This window comes from Bufo gargarizans, chromosome 7 (assembly GCF_014858855.1).
Source record: "Bufo gargarizans isolate SCDJY-AF-19 chromosome 7, ASM1485885v1, whole genome shotgun sequence".
Taxonomy (NCBI): domain Eukaryota; kingdom Metazoa; phylum Chordata; class Amphibia; order Anura; family Bufonidae; genus Bufo; species Bufo gargarizans.
Window position 1 is genome coordinate 26741585 of NC_058086.1, and position 25046 is coordinate 26766630.

General features: G+C 45.8%; 1 protein-coding gene across 1 annotated transcript; it reads right to left on the reverse strand.

The window, feature by feature from the left end:
* Positions 1-543: 543 nt before the first annotated feature.
* LOC122944128 (cadherin EGF LAG seven-pass G-type receptor 3-like) lies at positions 544-22788 on the reverse strand. The gene is made up of 17 exons (XM_044302358.1): positions 22691-22788; positions 20513-20722; positions 20179-20362; positions 17711-17860; positions 16720-16897; positions 16264-16431; positions 15678-15804; positions 14952-15158; positions 14432-14606; positions 14234-14346; positions 8940-9059; positions 8711-8847; positions 7815-7915; positions 7118-7291; positions 6751-6945; positions 4809-5928; positions 544-1054 (listed from the first exon to the last, which is right to left on the reverse strand). The coding sequence occupies exons 2-17, from the start codon at positions 20633-20635 to the stop codon at positions 1027-1029; spliced, it is 3300 nt and encodes a 1099-aa protein (XP_044158293.1). The 5' UTR covers positions 20636-20722; positions 22691-22788; the 3' UTR covers positions 544-1026.
* Between the last annotated feature and the right edge of the window lie 2258 nt (positions 22789-25046).

Consider the following 25046-nt stretch of genomic DNA (forward strand, 5'->3'; position numbering starts at 1 on the left):
TACAGGATGTAACTCAGGATCAGTACAGGATAAGTAATGTATGTACACAGTGACTGCACCAGCAGAATAGTGAGTGCAGCTCTGGAGTATAATACAGGATGTAACTCAGGATCAGTACAGGATGTAATGTATGTACACAGTGACTGCACCAGCAGAATAGTGAGTGCAGCTCTGGAGTATAATACAGGATGTAACTCAGGATCAGTACAGGAAAGGAATGTATTTGTAAAGTGACTCATATATGTAGATTAGTTGTCCATGTAAAATGAAAAATGGTGGACATACCCTTTAAAATTTTCCAGGGAATACTGACAATTGGTGCAGCCCACATTATGGCAGTCTGTAGTCTGTAAAGGCAAGTGGTGTACAATACATTTCCCATTTGTAAGAAACTCCAGACACCAGACATTTTCATTATAGTTTTTTTTTTATACAATCATAATACAATACACATTGCTTTCCCCCTCTCACCCTGTGTAGTAGGTTCCTCCTAATCCATCGAACTTTCCACTACTTTCTAGAAAGTTCCCGTGTAACCCTCAACAAGAACAGCGTCTGCATTGGAATGACATCGACAAATTACCCCTAAAAATAAGGATAAAAATTTTCTGCTTTTTGTTTTCCTTTTTTTTTTTTTTTTAGCTCTGGTTACAAACGTACAAAAATGTATAAAAAAAAAATGTCTGTTCAGTTCATAAGAACCTCTCTTCCCCTGATGACCATCTATTTAAAGGAGCCTCCTGCAGCAAGCGTTTCGGACGATACGTAGAAACAGCGTTTGGTTGCGTCAGCGCTCTGTGCCACACTTCCTTCCTGTTGTGGTACGTGCACTTGATGTTCCATCCTGGCTTCGGCATTGTGGTTGGTAAATGGTTACCTGAGATTCCCGACCTCCTCCTGCTCAGTCGCGTCTCAGGCCAGCTGGCGAGTGGACTACAGACCTCTGCTAGCAGATGTGTAACCAGGAGCGTGCATACACAGCTGCCCGTAGTATCTTCCTCTCCTTCTGCTCCCAATGGGGGTTTTTCAGGAATGACCATCATTTCTCACTAACCTTAAGTAAGTGACAAAAAATTGGGACTAGTTAATATCACTCTTACATAATCCCCTATAGAACCTTAGGCCCCTTTCACACAAATGATACGGATTGGTTCAGGGTGCGTTGAGTGAAACTCGCACCATTTCGCAAGCAAGTTCATTCAGTTTTGTCTGCAATTGTGTTCAGTGTTTCCGTTTTTTCCGCGTGGGTGCAATCCGTTTTGATGCATTTTTCAAGCGTGTGATAAAAAAACCTGAAGGTTTACAAACAACATCTCTTAGCAACCATCAGTATAAAACGCACTGCATCCGGATGCAGTGCGTTTTTCATTGAACCCCCATTGACTTCTATGGGGCCAGGGCTGCATTAAAAATGCAGAATATACAGTCAGGTCCATAAATATTGGGACATCGACACAATGAAAAAAAAAATTCTCTATACACCACCACAATGGATTTGAAATGAAACAAACAAGATGTGCTTTACCTGCAGACTGTCAGCTTTAATTTGAGGGTATTTACATCCAAATCAGGTGAACGGTGCAGGAATTACAGCAGTTTGCATCTGTGCCTCCCACTTGTTAAGGGACCAAAAGTAATGGGACAGAATAATAATCATAAATCAAACTTTCACTTTTTAATACTTGGTTGCAAATCCTTTGCAGTCAATTACAGCCTGAAGTCTGGAACGCATAGACATCACCAGACGCTGGTCTCATCCCTGGTGACGCTCTGCCCGGCCTCTACTGCAGCTGTCTTCAGTTCCTGCTTGTTCTTGGGGCAGTTTCCCTTCAGTTTTGTCTTCAGCAAGTGAAATGCTCAATCGGATTCAGGTCCGGTGATTGACTCGGCCATTGCAGAACATTCCACTTCTTTCCCTTAAAAATCTCTTTGGTTGCTTTTGCAGTATGCTTTGGGTCATTGTCCATCTGCACTGTGAAGCGCCGTCCAATGAGTTCTGAAGCATTTGGCTGAATATGAGCAGATAATATTGCCCGAAACACTTCAGAATTCATCCTGCTGCTTTTGTCAGCAGTCACATCATCAATAAATACAAGAGAAGCAGTTCCATTGGCAGCCATACATGCCCACGCCATGACACTACCACCACCATGCTTCACTGATGAGGTGGTATGCTTAGGACCATGAGCAGTTCCTTTCCTTCTCCATACTCTTCTCTTCCCATCACTCTGGTACAAGTTGATCTTGGTCTCATCTGTCCATAGGATGTTGTTCCAGAACTGTGAAGGCTTTTTTAAATGTCGTTTGGCAAACTCTAATTTGGCCTTCCTGTTTTTGAGTCTCACCAATGGTTTTCCATCTTGTGGTGAACCCTCTGTATTCACTCTGGTGAAGTCTTCTCCTGATAGTTGACTTTGACACACATCCACCTACCTCCTGGAGAGTGTACTTGATCTGGCCAACTGTTGTGAAGGGTGTTTTCTTCACCAGGGAAAGAATTCTTCGGTCATCCACCACAGTTGTTTTCCGTGGTTTTCCAGGTCTTTTGGTGTTGCTGAGCTCATCTCTCTGATGGGTTTGTTGTGTTTTTTCAGCCTAATGACGGCTTCACTGATAGTGACAGCTCTTTGGATCTCATCTTGAGAGTTGACAGCAACAGATTCTAAATGCAAATAGCAGACTGGAAATGAACTCTGGACCTTTTATCTGCTCATTGTAATTGGGATAATGAGGGAATAACACACACCGGCCATGGGACAGCCGAGAAGCCAATTGTCCCATTACTTTTGGTCCCTTAACAAGTAGGAGGCACAGATGCAAACTGCTGTAATTCCTGCACCGTTCACCTGATTTGGATGTAAATACCCTCAAATTAAAGCTGACAGTCTGCAGTTACAGCAAATCCATTGTGGTGGTGTATAGATCCAAAAATGTTACAAGTGTGTCGATGTTACAATATTTATGGACCTGACTGAAGAACATGCTGCGTTTTTCACGTCAACGCAGAACTGATGAGTGAAAAATAAGTTCATGTACACAGACCTATTGAAATAAAAATGGGTCAGGATTCAGTGCGGGTGCGATGCGTTTCACTCGTGTGAAAGGGGCCTTAATATTAGGCCTCATGCAGACGGCCGTTACCCAACCGCGCGCGTATTGTGGTCTGCAAACAGCGGGTCCGCAATATACAGGCACCAGCCGTGTGCACCCAGCATCACTGATGCAGACCTATTCACTTGAGTGGGTCCGCAATCCGGAAGGTTTCTATCTGTGCCTACGCACTGCAAAAAAACGTAGTGCATGCAAGTTGAGTAGGTCTGGATCCGTCTGCAGAATCTGCAAATTGCATTCCCCAATGCACGGAACGGCCACGTGCAGGAGGCCTTAAAGGAGTGTTCCAGTGTTTTTCTAAATGAAGCTTAAGGGGGTTGGCTCATCTCACACATTAGGATATGCCACAAGGCGCGGATTTGCTATAGACATTACAGGGGAATTTCCTGGTGGGCCGATGCATAGGAGGTCCACCCAAACTCTCCTCATGGCCACCAGCCAGGTTCATAATGAAGTGATTCTTTCTTACACACCTGGCCGGCAGGTGCCCTCCTGAATACAACTGTACTGATGTCCTCGGGAAAGTGATACAGTTAAATACTATGGAGCAAATGGCAGTATATTGTGCTGCACTGTGGTAGCTGGAGTGGTATATTGCTCTGCGCCCTGCCTAATTTGATTGCCCTGTCTTCTATCAATTTAAACCCACCTGCAACATGGCGCCACTTAAACTTTTTTTCCAGGGCCAATTTTGGTTCCCAGTTCGCCTCTGTATGCCACCAATGTATGACAGGTGTAAGTCCCACCTATTTCTAGAACGGAGCCCGCAAAGAAGTGCAGGCTGCACATGCGTGGCGCCCTTACATTCATTTCTATGGGAGCGCCAAAAATAGCAGAGCTGCACGGCCGGCAATTTTCAAAAGTTACATAGAAATGACTGAGAAGCGCACCGCGCAAGCTATTCACGTCTATGGGGCCAACGGAAATAGTCGAGCCCACGCTTGGTTATTTTGGGCAGTGCCATAAGAATGGAAGGCGCCTGCGCATGCACGGTCTGCTCTCCTTCAATTTGCAGCGTCCGACCAGAGGTGAGACCCACACCGATCAGCCATTGGTGGCGTATCCTAGCGATTTGCCACCAATGTGTGAGATGGGCTAACCCCTTTAAGGCTATGTCCACCTCTGCAACCAATTTTATTGTCCCAATACACCAAAAATAAAAATAAACTTTGCAAAAAATCTTTTTCTTTTTACAGCTCCTATGCAGGCTATGCGAATAAATCCCACGCCGTATAATGCCAGGTCCACAGGAGCGTATTACGGACACGTTATGCGTCTGTATTTTGGATGTGTGACCGAGCCCTGATCGCAGGTTTAATTAACCAGAACTCACAGCAGATCCCTATGATGCTGTGAGTTTGGACCTGAAATGTCGCAATCGGGTTGGGACGCTCGTCCGAAATACAGACGCATAACATGTCTGTAATAGACTCGTGTGGCCCTGGCCTACCCGCACAGTCTCAGGTTTTCTTCCATTTGATTTGTGTTAATGTAGGTTGGGTAGGACAAAGGACAGATCGACTTGAGTGTGACTACAGGCACAAACTGTTTGTTTGTAGTCTGTTACCATGGAGACATATAGTCTACACAGTAACTGAAGGAAAAAAACGGTAAGACATTTTTAATGCTGCTTTTATCAAACCTGAAGGGTTCTGGTAGATTTTCACAATGTTATTGTGAAATGGTATTTGACTTACTCAGAATCTGCAGACATCTCGGATATGCTGTGTGACGTGCCAGAATGGGGTGTAGAAGAACACAGCATAGATGGGGTTGAGGAGTTTTGCACTGAAGGGTTGACGGTTTGGTGGGCGGAATTATTGGATGAAAGGACGGACGTGTTAAATGAAGCGAGGATGGATGACAGAATATCTAGCTGTTCGGTGGACGGATGCCGACTGGGAACTGTGTCTAGATTCTCCCTGGAAGGTTGTCTTCTAGACAGAGGTTCGAGGTTGTCCCTAGATGGAAGCCTTTTTGAAAGAGTCTCCAAATTTTCTCTAGATAGTTGCCTTCTAGAAAGAGGTTCTATGTTATCTGTACATGAATGTGTGCTAGGCACTGAGTCCAGGTGGTCTCTGGAATTAGACCTTCTTGATAAAAAGTCCAATTGTTCCCTCGACAGTTGCCTAGTTGACGCCAGTTGCTCTCTGGACGGCTGTCTTCTCGGCTGAGGGTCTAGCTGCTCCCTAGAAGGAGGTCTGGTTAATAAAGAGTCCATTCGCTCCCTAGATGCTTGCCTACCTGGCAAAGTGTTTACCCATTCTCGAGACAGCTCTCTTGCTGGACCAGCGTCAAGTTGCTCTCTTGACCCATATCTGCTATGTAAATCTTCCAGGTGTTCCCTAGAAGCATGCCTTCGAGGCAGACTATCCCCCCTATCACTTCTCATGTCAGGCTGGTCTAAATGTTCTCTAGAACCGTGTCGGCTTGATATGCTTTCCAAATGCTCTCTTGACCCGTGTCGGCTGGAAATGATATCCAGATGTTCTCTTGAACCATGCCGGCTAGGAATGGTATCTAGTTGTTCTCGAGATCCATGTCTACTGGGTACAGCTTCTAGAAGTTCCCGGGAATTATTTCTACTCAGTTGCTCCCTGGACATCTGCTTTCGCATCAGCAGGTCAAGCTGCTCTCGGGAGGAGTATCGGCTGTTGGGCTGAGACAGACTGCCAGCTCCAGAATACATTCTGCCATATGAGGCTGCCGGCACAGCCCTGTGACCCAGCGTAGAGGTCTTATACCATGGTAATTCATTCGTCATCCTACCCATGGATGGCAAACCTTGCGGATATTGAAGTCGATTCTTCAAGATTCCTGATTGGGAAAAATAAAGTTGGTTTAATTTTATTTTAAGTCAAATTTGGATTTCTTAAAAGGTTTCTAGTCTGTCCTATATCACAGAGGACATGCTGAGAATATTTGTCTTTGCTAAATGTCATCTAATTGTGCATGTGGTCCTACCCCAACTGAACCACACCTTCTCAAATTAAACCGTCCCCTGATGAGCAGGTAAAAGTTTTCTGACTCCTGGTGATCAGCTATTTTTGCTGATGGCAGGGGTGTACACAGACATAGGGCTTCATAGCAAAACTTAGTAAGGCCCCCGTCCATTGAGATTTCTTACTAATGTCCTTTTTTTTTTAATTTGCAGAGGAATTTTTAATTAAAAAAAGAAAATCAAGATTTCACCCAGGTTACCCAGCGTCCCCATATTGTTCTAAGCCCTCTGCTTCCACTCACATATAAAAAAAACGGATTGCCTGCAGCCACCACTAGGGGGAGCCCAGTGCATAGGAATGTACACAGTTACCATTGAACTAAATGAAGCTGTAAAATTTCTATGCATTTAGATCCTCTTAATGGTGGCTGCAGGAAAATGCCACAGGCCCCATAGCTGTGGCATGGTCTACCTCCATGGTAAGTAGGCCACTGGCTGTGCAAGCCCCATACAGCCATTTCCCCTTTGCCCATTCATCTACATGGCCATGTCAAATCCATCAGTAAGGTAATAACCTCCTACAACATCCATACAATCTAACAGAACGTATGCAAAGGGATTCTCCAGATAGGACAACCCCTTTAAAGGGCAATACCGCACCAAACATTTAAGGCACATGCTTTCTCCATCTCTGTTACCTTTCCTCTGCCTATGGGAGTATGTGAGGGAATTTTCATCCCCGCTGGTCAGGTCTGGCTGGTTATTGTTAGCTGCGTCTTTGTTGAGATCGAGACCAAGTTTCCTTTCTGACCCCCATTTCTGCAATGAGTTTGGCTGCACCTCTGTGTCCCCCAGGGCCGGCCAATAGGACATCAAGTCATTGCCATCCATATCTGTAAGGAAAGAGAGGTGTCCACTAGCTATGTTACCGGATATGCCGCATGTTCTAGGGCTATGGTGGGTTATACCCCTGATATGTGAGATATGAAGATTTCATTACACCCCCACCCCCCATAATCATCTCAGATGCTCCAATAGACAAGATGTGCGGGGATCTGTCGTCACCTTTAGGACTGTGATTTGATGGATCGGTGAGGAGCCTCTCGCTGTGAGCTGTCCGTTTAAACTGACGTTGGAACCTTCCTCGAGGGCGGACATTTTCTTCACTTTCTGATGACGGGATAGACAGACTGTGCTCTTCATCCAAGGACAGGTCGCTATCTGAGTCAGAATCTTGTTCTATGGAGATCACATGTAAATTTAGAAATATCATTAACCCCGTCAGTGTACACAGCCACACTACAGGGTATGTGTCACCAGAGCCATAATGTAAGGGTAGCCATATGATAGATGCCACTAATACAGTATGAATGGGTGTGCCACCCCATAAGGCCTCATGCACACGACCGTAGTTCGGGTCCGCATCCGAGCCGCAGTTTCGGCGGCTCAGATGCGGACCCATTCACTTCAATGGGGCCGCAAAAGATGCGGACAGCACTCCGTGTGCTGTCTGCATCCATTGCACCGTTCCGTGGCCCCGCCAAAAAAATATAACATGTCCTATTCTTGTCCGTTTGGCGGACAAGAATAGGCATTTCTACAATGGGCCACCCGTTCCGTTCCGCAAATTGCGGAAAGCACACGGGCGGCTTCCGTTTTTTGCGGATTTGCGGACCGCAAAAAACTGAACTGTCGTGTGCATGAGGCCTAAATCTAATTAATAATTCCTAGGCTGGTGTGAGAAAATGTCCAGTCTTCTCACCTCCTCCAGCATCTCGATGAAACATTGCCATGTCTAGGTCAGTGGGACCGGAGTGAAGGCTGTGGTCTTTGGCAGATCCCTGGCGAGCTGCAATGTTTTCCCTGCAGGACAATCAACAAAAGGTAAATTCCACACGTCCTCAGATTTTTTGATAGAAGCTTCCCCGGATGACAAGCTGACCATAGGGTGCCCTTCTGCTGGGATCCTCAGTGATCAGCTGTAATCTGGGGAACATGGCAGCAAGAGCTCAGAGTCCCTGCAGCGCCACCACAGGCTGAGTGAAGCGTTACACATCAGTGCACTGTCCTACAGACTTGCCAGATCCTACAGAGCAAGAGACGCTCTTTGCAGACACTCTGGCTAAAAGATGAGGGTCTTGAACATGGAACCCCCTGACTACCCTAATAGGGGATTTGAAAATGGGGCTTCCAAACCAGACAACCCTTTTCATATATCCTTAAACCCTATTCATCACAAGGATGTTAAAGAAAATTTCCAAACTGAGCAACAAAAATTTCAGAGAATCTAAATCATCAACATCAGGGTTGCAGAACAGCCTCTCGAGGCCCCTCGTCCTTTCTGTGTCCTCTGTTCCATGGCAGACCTGACTAATCAAAAACAGACTGGTTGATAGGGATATGTTGCTTGACACTGTAAAGTCTATGCTTGTTAGGCTGTGCTCCCATAGCAACTAGTCCTTTTGTGTATCCATAGCAACTAGTCCTTTTGTGTATCCATAGCAACTAGTCTTTCTCAAAGGGACAGGAGATAAAGGTAAAAAGCAGCTTGTCAGCAGTCACGCCATGTCTTATTCTACCGAATGCTGCACTATTAATCAGATTTTCGGAGGAGAATCAGTAGTCAATGAGCAGCTGCAGCAAGGTGACGCGTTCTACCTCAGATAGGCTCTGTGGCTGGAGTGAGTACGCGTGGTGCGCACGCTGCTGACCGAGGACACCGTGGATGCTCCTAACGTGATCCTGATCAGACCGCTCTCCTCAAATAAGGCCGTGTTATTGTAAGCGTTGGGACCCTGGATGGAAAGAGGCAAAGAAATCAGATTTATTTATCCCATGACGAATGCTACTAATAACAGCACACCAGAAAACTACCAGGGAGTATTACCCCCATCGGAGCTTGTCTGGATGACTCCTCTCCCTGGCTCTTCTTGCCAAGACATACGATTTTCCAGCCCTCTTGGACCTCTTCATTGAGTACACAGAAAAGAACCAGCACCGCCAGACCCTGTGGGACCATTAGACACTGCTGAGAAGATTCAACTGGATTCTGACCTCATACAAGTCGGGAAGCAAGAGGCATGTCGGAGCGGAGTGACTGAATATGGGGTACGGTGGGATTCAGGGCACCATGGGATAGGCAGATATGTTAGATATAGGCATAACGTGGGTAACAAGGGGCAAAGTGGGAACATGATGGCATGTAAAGTGATGGCATCTAGTATGCAGGCGTACAGTGGTGGCAGATGGGATGGACATGGCGTGCGGAGAAATAGTATTAATACACAGGACATGGTGCTGGTATATAAGAACACAGCAATGACATGAAGGATACACTGGTGCTTTATGGAAGGAACGGTATAGGCATAAGGATGGCACAAAGAGTCAGAATAACACAGACACAGAGTGATGACATAAGGTTATAGAAATGACCCGAAGGAGCGGAAATGGAGGGACGATGGGAATTACAGGATCTGATCGAAGAGTAGTTGGCACGCTACAGGGACACATTAAAGGGAACCTGTCACCGGGATTTTGTGTATAGAGCTGAGGACATGGGCTGCTAGATGGCCGCTAGCCCATCCGCAATACCCAGTCCCCATAGCTCTGTGTGCTTTTATTGTGTAAAAAAAACGATTTGATATATATGCAAATCAACCTGAGATGAGTCCTGTACGTGAGAGGAGTCAGGGGACAGGACTCATCTCAGGATAATTTGCATATGTATCAAATAGTTTTTTTTACATTAAAAAAGCACACAGAGCTATGGGGACTGGGTATTGCGGATGTGCTAGCGGCCATCTAGCAACCCATGTCCTCAGCTCTATACACAAAATCCCGGTGACAGGTTCCCTTTAAACATTAAAGGGCAGATCTCCAAACCTGACATTTCTAAAATCCCTTCATAGGTACCGTTCATACTAAGGCCTCATGCACACGACCGTATGTATTTTGTGGTCCGCAAAAAATACGGAGGACGTCCGTGTGCACTCCGTATTTTGCGGAACGGAACAGCTGGCCCCTAATAGAACAATCCTATCCTTGTCCATAATGCAGACAATAATAGGACATGTTCTATTTTTTGGGGGAACGGAAATCCGAACATACAGAAACGGAATGCACCGTTTTTTTTTTTTGCTGACCCATTGAAATGAATGGTTCCGTATACGGTCAGACATGGAAAGAAAATACGTTTGTGTGCATGTGGCCTAAAGGCAAGTTCTCGGCACCTCTGATTGTACAGGCCGCTCTATACCGTCTCAGATCCCCCTACTATGAATACAGACCCCCATATGTGATCAAGAGAGGTCCCAGATCTACATCACTAGAAGGGGCCTTACTGTTATTTTAAAGGGACAGGGCGTTCGTTTTCACTTTCTAGTCGGATAAATCTTTTAATATTACATATATCTTTAAATATATAGGACGCCCTCTAAATACCAGCTCAGGAATAGACACTATAAGAGGCGCCGGCAGCTTTTCATTGCCCCGTCTATTATATGGCGTTTATACGTGAGGCAAGCGAGCGCCGCCAGATACAGATCTGTCCTGGAGATGAAGCACTGGTGTGACCTGAGGCGTAGAAAGTGATTTTACCTGCAGGCTGCAGAGGAGGACATAGAGGTAGTGAAAGGCCAGAATGCTGTTATTTACAGCCAGCAGACCGAACAGCCAGGCAGTGCTGATAAACAGCAGGAGAATGAAGGAGCTCCGGACAGTCATGCTACAGGGAGATAGGAAGAAGCAGCAGAGAGCACAGACACGGAGATTACACCAGGAAAGAGAACATTAATACATACATCATGTATTCTGTATACAGGGGGCAGGTTCTGCGGGGGAAGGTGGGGGGCAACACTGGGGGAAGGGGACGCCATATTCATACTACACGCCCCATGTTACGTGTTATTCTGCGTGTGCTCTAGAGCAGGCATCAGCAACCTTCGGCCCTCCAGCTGCTATGAAACTACAACTCCCAGCATGCAAACATACTTGGCTGTTCTTCCCCACAGAAAATGAAAGGAGCATTGTGGGAGTTGTAGTCTCAGAACAGCTGGGTGCTGATCCCTGCTCTGAACGCACATATATACAATTTCTCTGTTATGTGGGTGGTTCATCCAATATAAGTCTATTAAAGGGACGCGGCACCTAAAGTTTCTATTATCTCTACCTGATTATATGTCATCTATCGCTCAGCCAGGTCAGAGGCCGACAGTCCACAGAACCCCCTGAAGACCCTCCGATGATCACAAATCTACAGTTCTGAGAATCTCTAGCGCCCTTTCATTGGGACAGCTATTCCAATGGGGTAGTCACGACCCCGCCCATGTTACTATAATTACTGTCAATTAACTTTTAAAAAAAACGTGTGCTATATCATAGCGACATGTCAAAGGTTTTGAACGCTGGCGCTCTGACTGCTGAGAGCCCCACCGATCGTTAGAACGAGGCGAGAGAAGTGCTCGCGTTTCACGCACTCTCTCATCGCTGTAGGAGACGGGCCCAATAGACAGTCTATGGGCGTGAGAAGAGAGCGCGCCGTGTGAGCGCTTCTCTGTCCTCAGTCTTGTGATCGTGGGGGTCTCAGCGCTTACCAATCAAAACCTTGGATAAGTTACCATGACTTTGCCTAGGACTTTTCCTGTTTAATCTACCATGGGATCCCAGTTTTGTTATGAACGGGCAAAAAAAAGTAAATTTCGTGATCATGCATAATGCAAGGTTTATTACTACTGCAATGTAAATGTAAAGCACACTTTTTCTGTGTATACCAATATATAGCAAAAAAGTCTCTTAAACTTTGGGCCCCGCCCACTCTTAGACCACACCCATTTTGTGCTGGGCACTAGGCTCAGCACAATCTATTACTTTTGCATGGACTGTTCCTTTAAGACGTGTATAACATGATATATTAGGAGCAGGATAGTGACCCCTGACACACTCACAGCACAGACTTTTTCTTTGCTTCCTTCTGTCCTGGAGAACAGACAAGTTTGGCCACCATGAGGAACATAACCCCATTAACCTGAAACCAAACACAAAAAAAGCAAAAGGATGTAAGAAGATCTGCAGAAGACACTTAGGCCTGGGCTACACTTTCTGGCACAACTGATTGATTTTAACTATTTAACTAGAAAAGCTACAATTTCTGGGGAAATTGTGTGAAGTGTTCTTGCCTCCACCAGTAGTCTACAACTGGAGTGGGCGGAGTAACTGGTTGGAGTAGCTGGAGTAACTGTGGAAAGGTTGGACTGGGCAGAGTAACTTTATGGAGTGGGCAAGTAACTGTGTGGAGTGTTTGGAGTGAGTAAAGATACTAAACATTACACTAACCAATTGATTGATCAAATTTAAAAAGTGCACATGGCAGGCTCGATAGAGTAAGAAATGCATTTCAACTTTTATTTATTTATATAGAACATTTAATTGCAATGTTGTTGCCCAAAGTGCTTCACAGTCACATTAAAACATACATTTATAAAAACATTAGCAGCCGATTTGTGTAGGTGGCCTTGAAAATGAGGGAGTGGTGGCAGTTTAGAAATCACGTCCTGATTTTTCAGCTCACACTCTAGCTTTTGTCACTCTGCTGGCTGCTCACACACCTGGGTTCCTATGACAACTCACTCTACAGCAAGGGCAGAGAAGAGCGGTTAAAAACAAACTGCTCTAACTTGCTCACTTCACTGGCGTTTGCCTTCTTCAAACAGTTGTAGTTTTAAAAATGAGAAAATCCTACAGCGAAGAGCCTTATATTGTGAGAATCACTAGACCCAGACCTACATTTTCATGCATAGTATGTCTCTGAAATATTAAAAATGAAGGCACAGTCAGAGTTAAAAAATTGCCCTTCAAATTTGAGGTGGCTAGAGTGGAGTTTCAATGAATGTCAATGGGCGGCGTGAGTTGCAAACAAATAGTCATTTTGTGAAAACCATCAGGTCTATGGCTTAGCCATTTTTAGTGGCAGCAGGGATAGCTGAACGCTTTGATATAGGATTTGTGTAGGTGGGCTTGAAAATGAGGGAGTGGTGGCAGTTTAGAAATCATGTCCTGATTTTTCAGCTCACACTCTAGCTTTGAACATTCCGCCATTCATTCCTATGGGACCAATTTCGCCACAAAAACGCTGATATTTCGTGAACCATTCGGCGAAACGTTCCACGGTATATTACTGTCTATGTAGTGTAAAAACTATAGGAGAAGTTAGGGTGGTAAATTTGGCTATAATAATAAGAATATATATGTGAGATAACAGTAAGTGGTCTTGCCATGCAAGAACACTTAATAACAGCTGCAGTCCACAAGATTGTATTCAACTGAATGCATTCATTTGGACACAGCTGCAGCTCAATGGTTAAAATCAATGAATTGCCACTACAAAAAGTTGCAGTGTAGCCTTAAAGAGGACCTGTCACCTCTCTTGACGTACCTCTTTTAGTAACTACCTTGCGTTCCCCATGTAATAACCATTTTAGAGCATCTATTCTCATGACTCTATGTTGTGCCATTCCTTTATTATTCCTACTAGAAGATAAGAATAAATTGCTAGCAGGTTGCGGTGAAGGTCCAGATGGGTGTTACCAGTGTGTAGGGAGGGGGGGGGGGTGTCCCTGCAGCCAGCGGCAAACGGTGCTAGTAACACCCAGCAGGACCTTTATTGCAGACTGGCAGTGATTGAATTGTAAAGGTCTAGTAGAAAAAACACAGGGGTGGCACAACACCGAGTCTTAGAAATAGATGCTCCAGGGTTGTTACATGGGGGAATTCAAGCGGTGTCAGGAGAAGCGACAGGTGTGAGGACTGTACCCAATCGGATCATGGGAATGATTATAGCAGCAGGAGTGGAGTGAGCTGATCTTGTGGGAGGCAGTGACCTGTTCAATTGTGATCGTATTAGCAAAGACAGAGCTGTATGTAATAGGGGCAGTGTCATGGTGTAAAAAAGAGAGGCGAGAAATCACAGGAAATCAGAAGAACATGGTCCCCAGCAGCACAGAGTATTTCCAGCTGTTGCAAAACTACAACTCCCAGCATGCCTGAACATCCTACATTTATCAGCCTACAGCAGGGCATGGTGGGAGTTGTAGTTTTACAACAGCTGGAGGGCCACAGGTTGAGCATCCCTGGCCGTTAAACCACAAAATGGAGACAAATGGCTATTTGTAATGGAGGAATATTCACCACAATGACAATAGCGACCGGTCCAGCAAAGCTCCACACAAGTTTATCATAAATGGAGATCCAGCAAAAGTCCGGGTTTCCATAACCTTCGGGGTCAAGTCCCACGGCCAAACCTGAGAAGAAAGGCATTTAATACAATTTGGACAAACGTGTCCCTTTAAACCCCTGTCATTTGCCCTCACATGATGAGACACATACCGGTAATTATGGCTGGGACGCCCCAACCGATGGCGTGGTAAAACCTCATGGCCCCGTAGTTCACGTTCCTGACTTCCGTCTGCATGCGGTAAATATGGAGTCCGTCCACAAACAACCAGGCGAACGTGGACAGGAAGAAATAATGAAGTAGGATGGCGATCACCGTGCAGAGGAACTGAGAGAGGAAGGCAAGGGAACAGAACAAGTCATTTACTATGGTGTCCTGCTCCATATCCGTCTCTGAGAAAGCTGGGTGGCTGCTTTACAGTTTCCATTGGGGTCAAATCAGCTTTCCTAGAGTCCTGAATAGCAATGACAGGTGGAGATATCCATGCATAACAAGTTCTGCCATTCAGGAGTCTGGGAAAGCTGAGTGACAACCCCCCAAGGGAGGTATTGCATGTCCTACCCCTCCATTCACAGCAACTACATCAGCTGGTGGAACCAGAGCCTGACCCGATAAGTGAAGGTATCTACAGGAGATGCCATAAGGTCTACAGGTTAAACGCCATCTTCTTACCTCGTTTTCCGTGCTGTTGATCCCCAATAGGAACACAAGCTCAGAGAAGAAAAGCGCAGCGGCGACATTAGAGTGGATCCCCCGGGTGTTGGATTTTATCCCCTTCAGAGATGTCAGGATCGCAAACGTAGACAGCAGAGCCACCAGCGAGATGGACACACAGGTGTAAGAGACAACGGCCAGGGTCTCCAGATCTCCCTCCATTCGCTGTTTCATCCAAAAGGAGAAAAAAAATCACATACATTATACGTGGCACAATGTAGCCTCCGCCCACTGTACGTTATAAGACTATTACAAGCCACTGAGAGGTTCATTGGATATAAGGAATGCTTCTATGCTCCGTGTACTCAGTGATGCCCAGTATTACAAGGATTACAGCAAAAGTTTAATGGCCATGGAGGACAGTCAGTATGGAGAGAGGAAACCCATGTGGAAACATGGAGAACTTACAAATGTCACACAGGTACTGGAGCACTATAGATATATATATATATATAGAGAGAGATAATAACAGCATCCCGGGTTATGGAGTTCCATCACAACTGCAGATCATAGGGGCACATTTACTATGACCGGCATTTTAGATGTTGGTGGTGGATTGCCGAAGTTATGTAGAGGCACCGAGGTTGGCATGCTTTCCCATCATACACTTATATGGCTTATAAAAAGTCACATATTACAGAAAGCTGCAGGAACCGTATAAGAACCAGCATTTGGTACATTTACCTCTCGATGAGAACCATCCATAAGGACTCCAAAACTGCCAAACTGGGAGCACTGGCAGCGCACATGTGTAGTGTTCCTGAAGATCATCTCACAGTCCTTAGCCGTCCAGCTCCCCGGCTGGTCTAATCTGAAAGATACAAAGATGTGAGAAATTGTGTTATCTATCTCTCTCATATCTATCTATCAAATCAAATCAGCTTTATTGGCAGGACTCAATACATTTTAGCATTGCCAAAGCAAGTGGGAAAAAATTGGGTAGGGTTGGGGGATGGGGACACGTCCAGGGTGGGGGTATAGGAGTCCATGGTATATCAGGCTCCTCTCAGTCTATGGCAGGCAGTAATATATTGTGCTGCTGTGGCCGCTGTGTTCTCCTCTTCCCCCGGCAGTATGGAGAGTCTCTCTTCCTCCTCCATGAAGGGCAGAGATCAGACAGTCTCCCTCACTGCTGAGTATTTGGGGCACCGCAGCAGGAAATGAGCCTCCTCCTCCACGGCCTCTATCTATCTCTCTCTCATATCTATCTATTATCTATCTATCTCATATCTATCTATTAGAAATTTTGTACCAAGAGGTGGCCACGTACTGGGTCGTGTGATTCCATTGCACACAGACGGGTTTGCTTCTGTTCACCGTTTCCAGCAATTGAAAGTCTATTATCAGTGGCCGCTCCAGATCCCCACGGATAAAGGACTGGTCCCTGAGAACGGACACACTCACGATGGGGGTATTCATCACCGGAATCTTAGGGAGCCTAAAAAAACACACAAACCTTGTAGTACTACAGTATTTATCATGTGATCTGCAACCTGTGCCATGCCAGGTTTTGTGAAACTACAACTCCCAGCATATTAGCTCCTGCTTGGGGTTGTTGACTTCTGCTAGCAGCAGGAAGCAGACTGGTAGTTAATAGTTGGTTGCTCTGACATATAGTCATATAATGAAAAGAACAGTTAAGGTGGGTACCAATATCAGGCGCAACATGGACGGCAGGATTCAACCTTATTTTTTTAACTCTTAGACAGAAGACTGGAGGGCTCACCTGAGACTCCTTTTCTCCGTGTTGTAACGTGCTGGCAATAGGTCGCCCAGGGTGCGGTATACAATGAGAATGAGTATGGTTGGCGCCGGTTCTGGGATGACTCTTTTTGCTGGGGGTACAGGTGTGGTAAGGTTGCTGGTTGCGGGGCTGGTTGGAGACGCAGCAATTGTGGGTGGCACTGAAAAAAAAATTGAATCATTTATGGGTACGTTCCCGTCCATATACAGGGGGTACTTGTTTGTACACCATAGAAGGTAAAGGAATAAAGAAAAAAAAAAAGAGAACACAAAAAAAAATTATAATAATAGGATGCACTAAGCAATAAAGAATAAGGATCTAGCAGTGCGGCGAATCTTCCAGCGTCCTGCGTGTATAATCTGCCAGAACATACCGCACTATGGAAGCGGGGGACGTGGCACAGACTGACTGGGGAGATCTGCAGTTCAAAAGTATGGAAAGCTGGGTGACAACTCATGTGGGAGCTGTATTGGTGGCCATAATTGTTGTCACTCAAAAGAATTGGCCTGGACAGAAATTGACCCCCGATGCAGCTTCTGGAAGTTTCCTCCCCAAGGAGGGTCGTGTCTCTTCCGTGGATCTCCATTGACGGCAATGGGAGGGGGTTTTGGCGTGGAAATCTGCATGCAAAATCCGCTGCGTGAACGAGCGCTTACAGATCTACCGGTAAATTATCAGCATAAAACTAGACAGGCAGAAATATTGCACATTTATTAGAGTGGCACTAATAAGTGTATACATTTGGCGCCTTTTGCTAAACACCAACATTTTGCACCATAATCCTGCATACAGTCTAGTGAGGTGTACACGCCATGGACACCAATTTCTTTTGCACAATGTGTGTCGAATTTGAGTGCATTTTGCTTTGCACATCCCGCCCGCCCTTCCCCCGTATTGAACAGGATATTATACAGAAATAAGGGTGGGTATAATAGACTGCCATATACACAGAGGTATCGTACGGTCACATTACCTTCCGGCTTGGGCGTCTCGAGGACCGAGGCGGGCAGCACCACATGAGTGTGAGGATCCCAGGAAGTCTGACCCCGGAAAAGACTGCTGTGATACCTGGGAAAATGTCTTCTTTCCGGGATCTGATTATCCACTCGCTCGATATTAACAACTGTCACAAGGAAAGGAAGAAGCGGAGTCTCAGGAGCTTCTCTGCACAATCTGGTTGAGGTTGTGATGAATGTCTAGCAATAATTGCAAACCCACAATATCTCCAGACGCGGGAGCACGGTGCGGGCAGCCAGAAAACGGAACTAATCACATTTAATTCACATTTCTTCCTCCTCTAAGCGAGCGGCTGGAAAAGTGTCAGATGTACTGAGGTTTATGCCATTTGGCAGATTCCTCCGGCGCCAGGGATTCGGAGATGGGCACCATCCCGCATCCTACTTAATGAACTTTCTTATTGAGTTGCTTCCCAAATCACATCATGTCAGTATAAGGTCAGATCTACAGGCAGGGATTCTCACTTTTAACTCGCTAACAGGAACAATAAAGGAACTTTTACCGATTTCTTTCGCCACTTACCCACATGATTCATGCAATAAAGTTAGGGAAAAGTTTCAATAAACACTTATACGGGAAGATTGTCCTCTCAGGTTCTCCTCCTCCTGTACATGCTATAATGATACTAATATTAAAGGGGTCATTGGGTTCAGAAACTTCACTTTCAAATATCTTATTAAGGAACTCTGAGTTAAAGGGGGTTTAGAAAAACATGGCTGCTGCCACATGTGTCCGCAGGTTGTGTGTGGTACTGCAGCTCCATCCCTTTTACTACCATGGAGCTGAGCTGCAAAACCTGACTCAACGCATGGACAGTCGTGGTGCTGTTGCTGGTAGAAGGCAGCCACATTGTTTTAATCCTGGACAAGCTCTTTAATAGAAAGGGGTCTGCTATTAGCTACAAAGAGTACGGAGCATCCATCATGTCGGTGTATTACACGGACAGCCCACGGATTTTAATGAGAGCTGTGTAATACTTCTTTTCTCCTGTGGTTTTTTTTTTTATTGGCTGTCAGATAGACGTTTTTAGAACCCCCAAAGATATGGGGCTATTCACATAGGTGTTTTTTTATGGCCAGTGAATACGACCAGCAAAAAATAGGACATGTCCTATTTTTGGCCGTTTTCATGGCCAGACGGATCAGACCGAAATAAATGGGCCCGACTTTAACGACCGTTTAGACAGGAGGCACCCGTCTAAGGCTACTTTCACATCTACATTATTAATTCCGGATCCGTGCCATTTAATACATCTGAATGCATCGGATTTGGCCGGGTCCAGTTGTATTAAATCAAAACCAAACAAACCGGACCCGGTATGAAAATCACTGTAAGGCTCCATTCACATCAGATCCGCAATACACCCTGCCGCACCCCCATAGAAATTTTTTCCGGAGCTGCAGACCAGAAGATCAGGGCCGTGCTCCGGAAATGCGGATCCCTATAGAGAACGAATGGGTCCACACCCGTTCCGTACAATTGCAGAACGGTGCGGACAACACTTGCGGACGTGTGAATTGAGCCTTATGGGCACCTGATCTGTTTTTTTTTGCTAACAAAAACGGATCTGACACCACTGACTTACATTGATTTTCATACCGGATCTGGTTTGTTCAGTTTCCCAAACCAAAACGCAACAAAACTGAACGGATGAACACTTATTGACAATGAATGGGGACCTCAAAACCAGAATTGAAAACGCAGATGTGAAAGTAACCTAACTGCTGTTAAATACAGGTATGCTAGGGCCTTTCAGGGGTTAAAAAAATACCTCATCCTCTTGCACATTAGGGAACACTTGATGAGACACCAGGACTTGATGTGACGTCATGATGACACTGGGAGTGTCAGGTCCTACTGCCTCCAGGGTGGATCAAGTGCTCCCTCGCGTGCAAGAGGATGAGGTGAGTACTTTGAAGGCATCACTAGATATACTGGGGGTACAATGGGGAGCAAATATATATATGGTACTTGGGGGCACTATGGGGGACATTATTTATATGAGAGGCATTATTTATACTGAGGGGACTATGGGGGGATTATTTAAACTGGGGGCACTATGGGGGGATTATGTATACTGGGGGCACTATGGGGGAATTATGTATACTGGGGGCACTAAAGGGGTTTGGATGTAAAATAAAGCCAATTAAATCCATCCATTTTAATGGACTTTTTAAAAATGGATAGAGGGCCAGAAAATTGATGCACAGACTGATGCAAAATGGCCATGAAAACCTGACAGTGAATCTGTTTTTAAAGGTTGTTTTTTCCCCCCACTGTCGTGTTAATGTACCCTTACAATGTATTATAAAATGCTATATTAACCTCGTGAAAGCAGTGGATACACAAGAGGGACCAATGGAAATATAAAGAATGGTGAGCGGGATCTCTTAAAATTTCCTTACACATATTGCTTGTACTTACTAATGTTAGGGGTCACCAGGCCAACGGGGTTCAGGTAGGTAAGTTTCATGTTCCTGGCGAGGGTGCTGGCATATTGCTGAAAGAGGTCCATGAGCCCGGCGCTGCCGCGGTCATTCTGCAGGAGCGTTTCCCAATGCTCCTTGTTACTCAGAGTTAAGATGGAGCTTCCTGTCTGAAGAAGGTTCTTGGAGAGGACAAAAAAATTATGGTTATTATAATAGATATGTGGAATTTCAGTGTTCCTTATACTCCAGTCACCTGCAGAGCTGCACTCAAAATTGTAATGACTGCGGGTCGGCCCTGGGTCGAGGCCTGTCCGTGCACTACATCTCACCTCCGTGAACTGGGCGTCTTGTGTGGCCGTCAGCCCAAACCCCTCTTGTCTGTTCTCAAACTGCATGAGCAGAGACAGCAGGCGGTAGGTTATGTGGACGTCGTTCCCGAAATACTGGTCCATGTGCTCTGTCACGGAGCGAAGACGCAGAGACAGCTTCTTGGACTCGATGGTATTCAGTTCTGTCTCGTTTCTCTCTAAACTGTCCAACTGTCGAGGGGAAAGAAATATGGGTCAAGTTATTACTTAAAGGGACCATAACATTTACTCATTGATATTATTTATTACGGATGCCTTTATAATGATGAACTGGTGGTCGGAACGGCGTCTTCTTCACGGCTTTCCAATATGGCAGAAGATATGGAAAATAGAAATATGTATGTGTTCTGAATGGGGACATGAGAGATAAGGCCACAGACACATTAAGCGTATTGGCTGAACCTGCCAAAAATGGTGCAGGAGGGGCTCCCGATTCTCCGGTGACAGGTGAATTGAGGGGTTAAAGGATCAGGTGAAAGCTGAATTTTTTCACCTGATAAACCACCTCCAGAAGTGTCTGGCGGCAGCTTTCTCCTCTCCCCCCATGGACGACACATACATGCGTGGTCGAACAGAACAAGGCTAAGGCTACTTTCACACTTACGTTTGGTGCGGATCCGTCTTGTATCTGCACAGACGGATCCGCACCAATAATGCAAATGCTTGTATCCGTTAATAACGGATCCGTTTGCATTATTCATCTAAAAAAAAAGTCTAAGTCAAAACGGATCAGTCTTGACTTACATTGAAAGTCAATGGGGGACAGATCCGTTTTCAATTGCACCATATTGTGTCAGTGAAAAACAGATCCGTCCCCATTGACTTACATTGTAAGTCAGGACGGATCCGTTTGGCTCTGCATCGTCACACGGTCACCAAAACGCTGCAAGCTGCGTTTTAGTGACCATCTAAAAAACACAACGGAGACCAAACAAAGCCAAATTGATGCATTCTGAACGGATCCGTATCCATTAAGAATGCATTGGGGCTGAACTGATCCGATTTGGGCCGCTTCTGAGAGCCCTGAAACGGATCTCACAGCGGACCCAGAAACGCCAGTGTGAAAGTAGCCTTATCTCCTGTAAAAACATTCTACATTCAGACTACATTCACAGCAGTGAAAAAAAATGGCCACTTAAAATAGACACACTGTCAGTTTTTCACGGACATTTTGCATCCACAAGTGCATCCGTTTTCTTGCTGTCTGTCTATTTTTAACGGCCGTTTTGCATCCTTCTTGCATCCGTTTTTAATTGCTGTTGAAAATAACCATTAAAAACTGATGAATTTCATTGGCCTTTCTTTAAACTTTCCAACCCCTGCTGTGCCCTTAGTATACCTAATACCCACTGGACACATAGTGCCCCCCAGAATGAATTAGGGCTCCCAAAGTGCCCTTGCTGTATAAATAATGCCCCCAGTACTATTAATGCCCCTATTGTGCCCCCACTGTAAAAAAAAAGCTGTTCTGCTTGTGTTAAATGACTCACCTCATCCACTTGCACATGCAGGAACAGTCGCTCCTCACTTGATGCAGAAGGACCTGCTGAAGGATCACGCTGAGAGAACATGGTGACGTCATCAAGCTGGGAGCGCAGGTCCTTCTGTATCAAGTGAAGAGCGACTGTCTCTGCTCGTGCAACTGGATGAGGTAATTATAATTTTTTTTAACCCCCTAAAATGCAATTTTTCTCTAGTGTGTACCCTTTTTTAACGACTGTTAGAGGTTCGCTCTTGTCTAGACAGCCTTAAAAAAGGTCCCATTGATTTCAATGGAACCATCAGGCTGTGAAAATGGACAAAAATAGGACATGTGAATAGCCCCATGGACTTCAACTGGCCCTGAAAATGGACATGTGGCGGCAGGTAAAATAAATCTGTGAATGTAGCCTAAAGGATCGGGCATATTGAAATCCAAGCTCGAAAACGTATCTACCCCCAACATCTGCTGTTTGGGGGGCTTCGCTAACCCCCATACACATTAGATGTCGGCCATTAGTCTAATGCGCATGGGCAGCTTTAGGAATGGCTCTGCAGTCGGCTCCTCTTCTGATAACAGAGAACAATAGACATAACCTGCAAGAACAAGTAATCCAGATCTTCTATGTCAACCTAATATAGTAGAACTGCATTTCTTACCAATCGCAGACAGTTCTGTGAACGGCGGGGAGGTGCAGTTGAACAGGTCCGGGTCCACCCAGCCCCTCACATCATCACAGTGTCGTATGGCGGCTCCTGTTAGTGAGACATACCGTGTACGTGGGTGACTTTAAGAAGGGGACTACACAGGAAGCAACATACAGCAAGCGGTATCCCAGGCAGGATCGGGCATACAGAACAGTGTATTACAGAACTGGCGCAGGCAGCTGGGATCAGTCAGAGGTGCAGGAATGGCTGGTCAGGCAGAGGGAAGGGGTGCAGCTAAGGGGAGTCAAATCACATAAAGCACATGTAGGAGAGGGGCAATGGGTCAACTCAAAATCCTCACCTGAGCCCCTTACACCTGCGTGACAGAAAGGAAATGGGGCACAGGATGAAACAAGGGAGGAATAAATATCATTAAAACCACATGATGACCCCGAGTGCACACGCACACTATAAACATAGCACAACGGCTCCTGTCACTTTAAATATACCGTATAGAACATTTTAGAAAAGGCATGAAAAACTACAGTGAAATAAAACAAGATAAGAAACGGATGGACCTATAATAACCTGAAGAAGGGCGGAATGGGAACTTAAAGTGGCCGTGGAAAAAAACTTAAAGTGGCCCAGATACCACAGTGGAGCACAAAATACTGCCTAAAATAATGCTGAGAGCATCAGATCTTTTAGTACCCGGCTTTTGGCCAAGAGGAGGGTATACGTGGCCCTCTGGGCATCGGCCCGCCGGGAAACTTCCCTGCAAGGACTACGGCCAGTCCGCCCCTGCTTGCAATAATATGCTTGGTAAGGAACGCTAAGGCTGGCTATACACGAGATACCGTTCGTCCGTCAGCTGTCCCTCCCAATCCTCGTACACATGCATGCTCAGTTTGGCTGAGTGTGCATGTGTTCTGAACAGGTAGAGAGGAGAAAACTGCAAATCTCCCAGAGATAGAAAGGACTGGGCATGCTATAATCCAGCGGCCTGACCCTGATCTCCCCATACATCAGCTGTCAGGCAATAGTCTGCAGTCCCCCCATGCACAACAGATGGTGGGTTGATCAGATACACATGGCCAGCTTCACTTGTTATCTTCTTGCTTGAGGTCTTCCTGAAGACACAGATGTAATGGTGACAGCACAAAACCCATGTGACCAATGGACATGACGTCACCCGCTGAGGACGAGACCATAGTATTCCCCCAAGCACCATGGCCTGATCAACAAGGGGGGCCAGGAGTCAGACACCCACCAAGTTGATATCAATCACCTATACTGAGGTCATCAGTGGGATTTTTAAGCCCCCAATATAGTCACACTCAGGCAATAACATATACACAGGCCTTAGGACTGGGAAAGTTGAGGGGCAGTGTATGGGGTAGCAGCGATATCGTTGCTATAGGGCAACTTGTACGGGGTTCTTAAAGGGCCAGTATCATATATGCAATCTTATGGGGACCCTATCAGATTATAATTGACCCACTTCAGTTGACTTTAAGTAAATAACTTGTGTGCTTAAAGGGGTTTTCTGAGATTTTAATATTGATGACCTATAGGTCATCAATATCCTGAAGGCGAGGGTCCGACGACCAGCACCCCCACGATCAGCTGGTTGAAAGAAAAGACCGCACTCCGTGCCAGCGCAGCCTTCACTTCATTGTTTACCTGCACGCCGTCGACACCGGATCGGTGAGCAGGGCAATTACAAGAAGCCGTCCCATTCACTTCTATGGGAGGGCTCCTTCCTATTCACTTGACTAGGAACGAGCCGTCCCATAGCAGTGGATGGGACAGCTTGTAATTACACTGATCACCCCTGCGCAGTCGACGGCGCGCAGGTAGATAATGAACAGAAGGTTGTGCTCGCACGGAACGTGGCCTTCACTTCAACCAGCTGATTGGTGGGGGGGTGTCTGACCCCCATCGATCTGATATCCTGAAGATAGGTCATCAATATTAAAATCCCGGACAACCCCTTTAAGGACCAAAGGATTCATGTTGATCACAAATGATCCCTACTGATACTTGGCGTAAGAACCGGCTACAGAAATTTTAAATTGTGAAATAAAAGTTGTAGGCATTGACCTAGATACAGCATTAGGAGGAAGCATCGGGCACTACCTGGCGCCTCACACGTCTGAACACTGACGAGCCACCAGGCTTCCCTCCAGCTCCCTGACAGCCGAGTGACAGGCCGGGTATAAACAAGGTGGGCAGCTATCGGCAATGTTTAATGATTCTCAGCAAGCGCCTGCCATGATTCTGGAAATATTTGGAGGGCTGCTAACATGGAGCAATCTGTCTGATGAGAGCGCACTTGTTGGGGTGGCAGGATTTCAGTCTGCTAGTG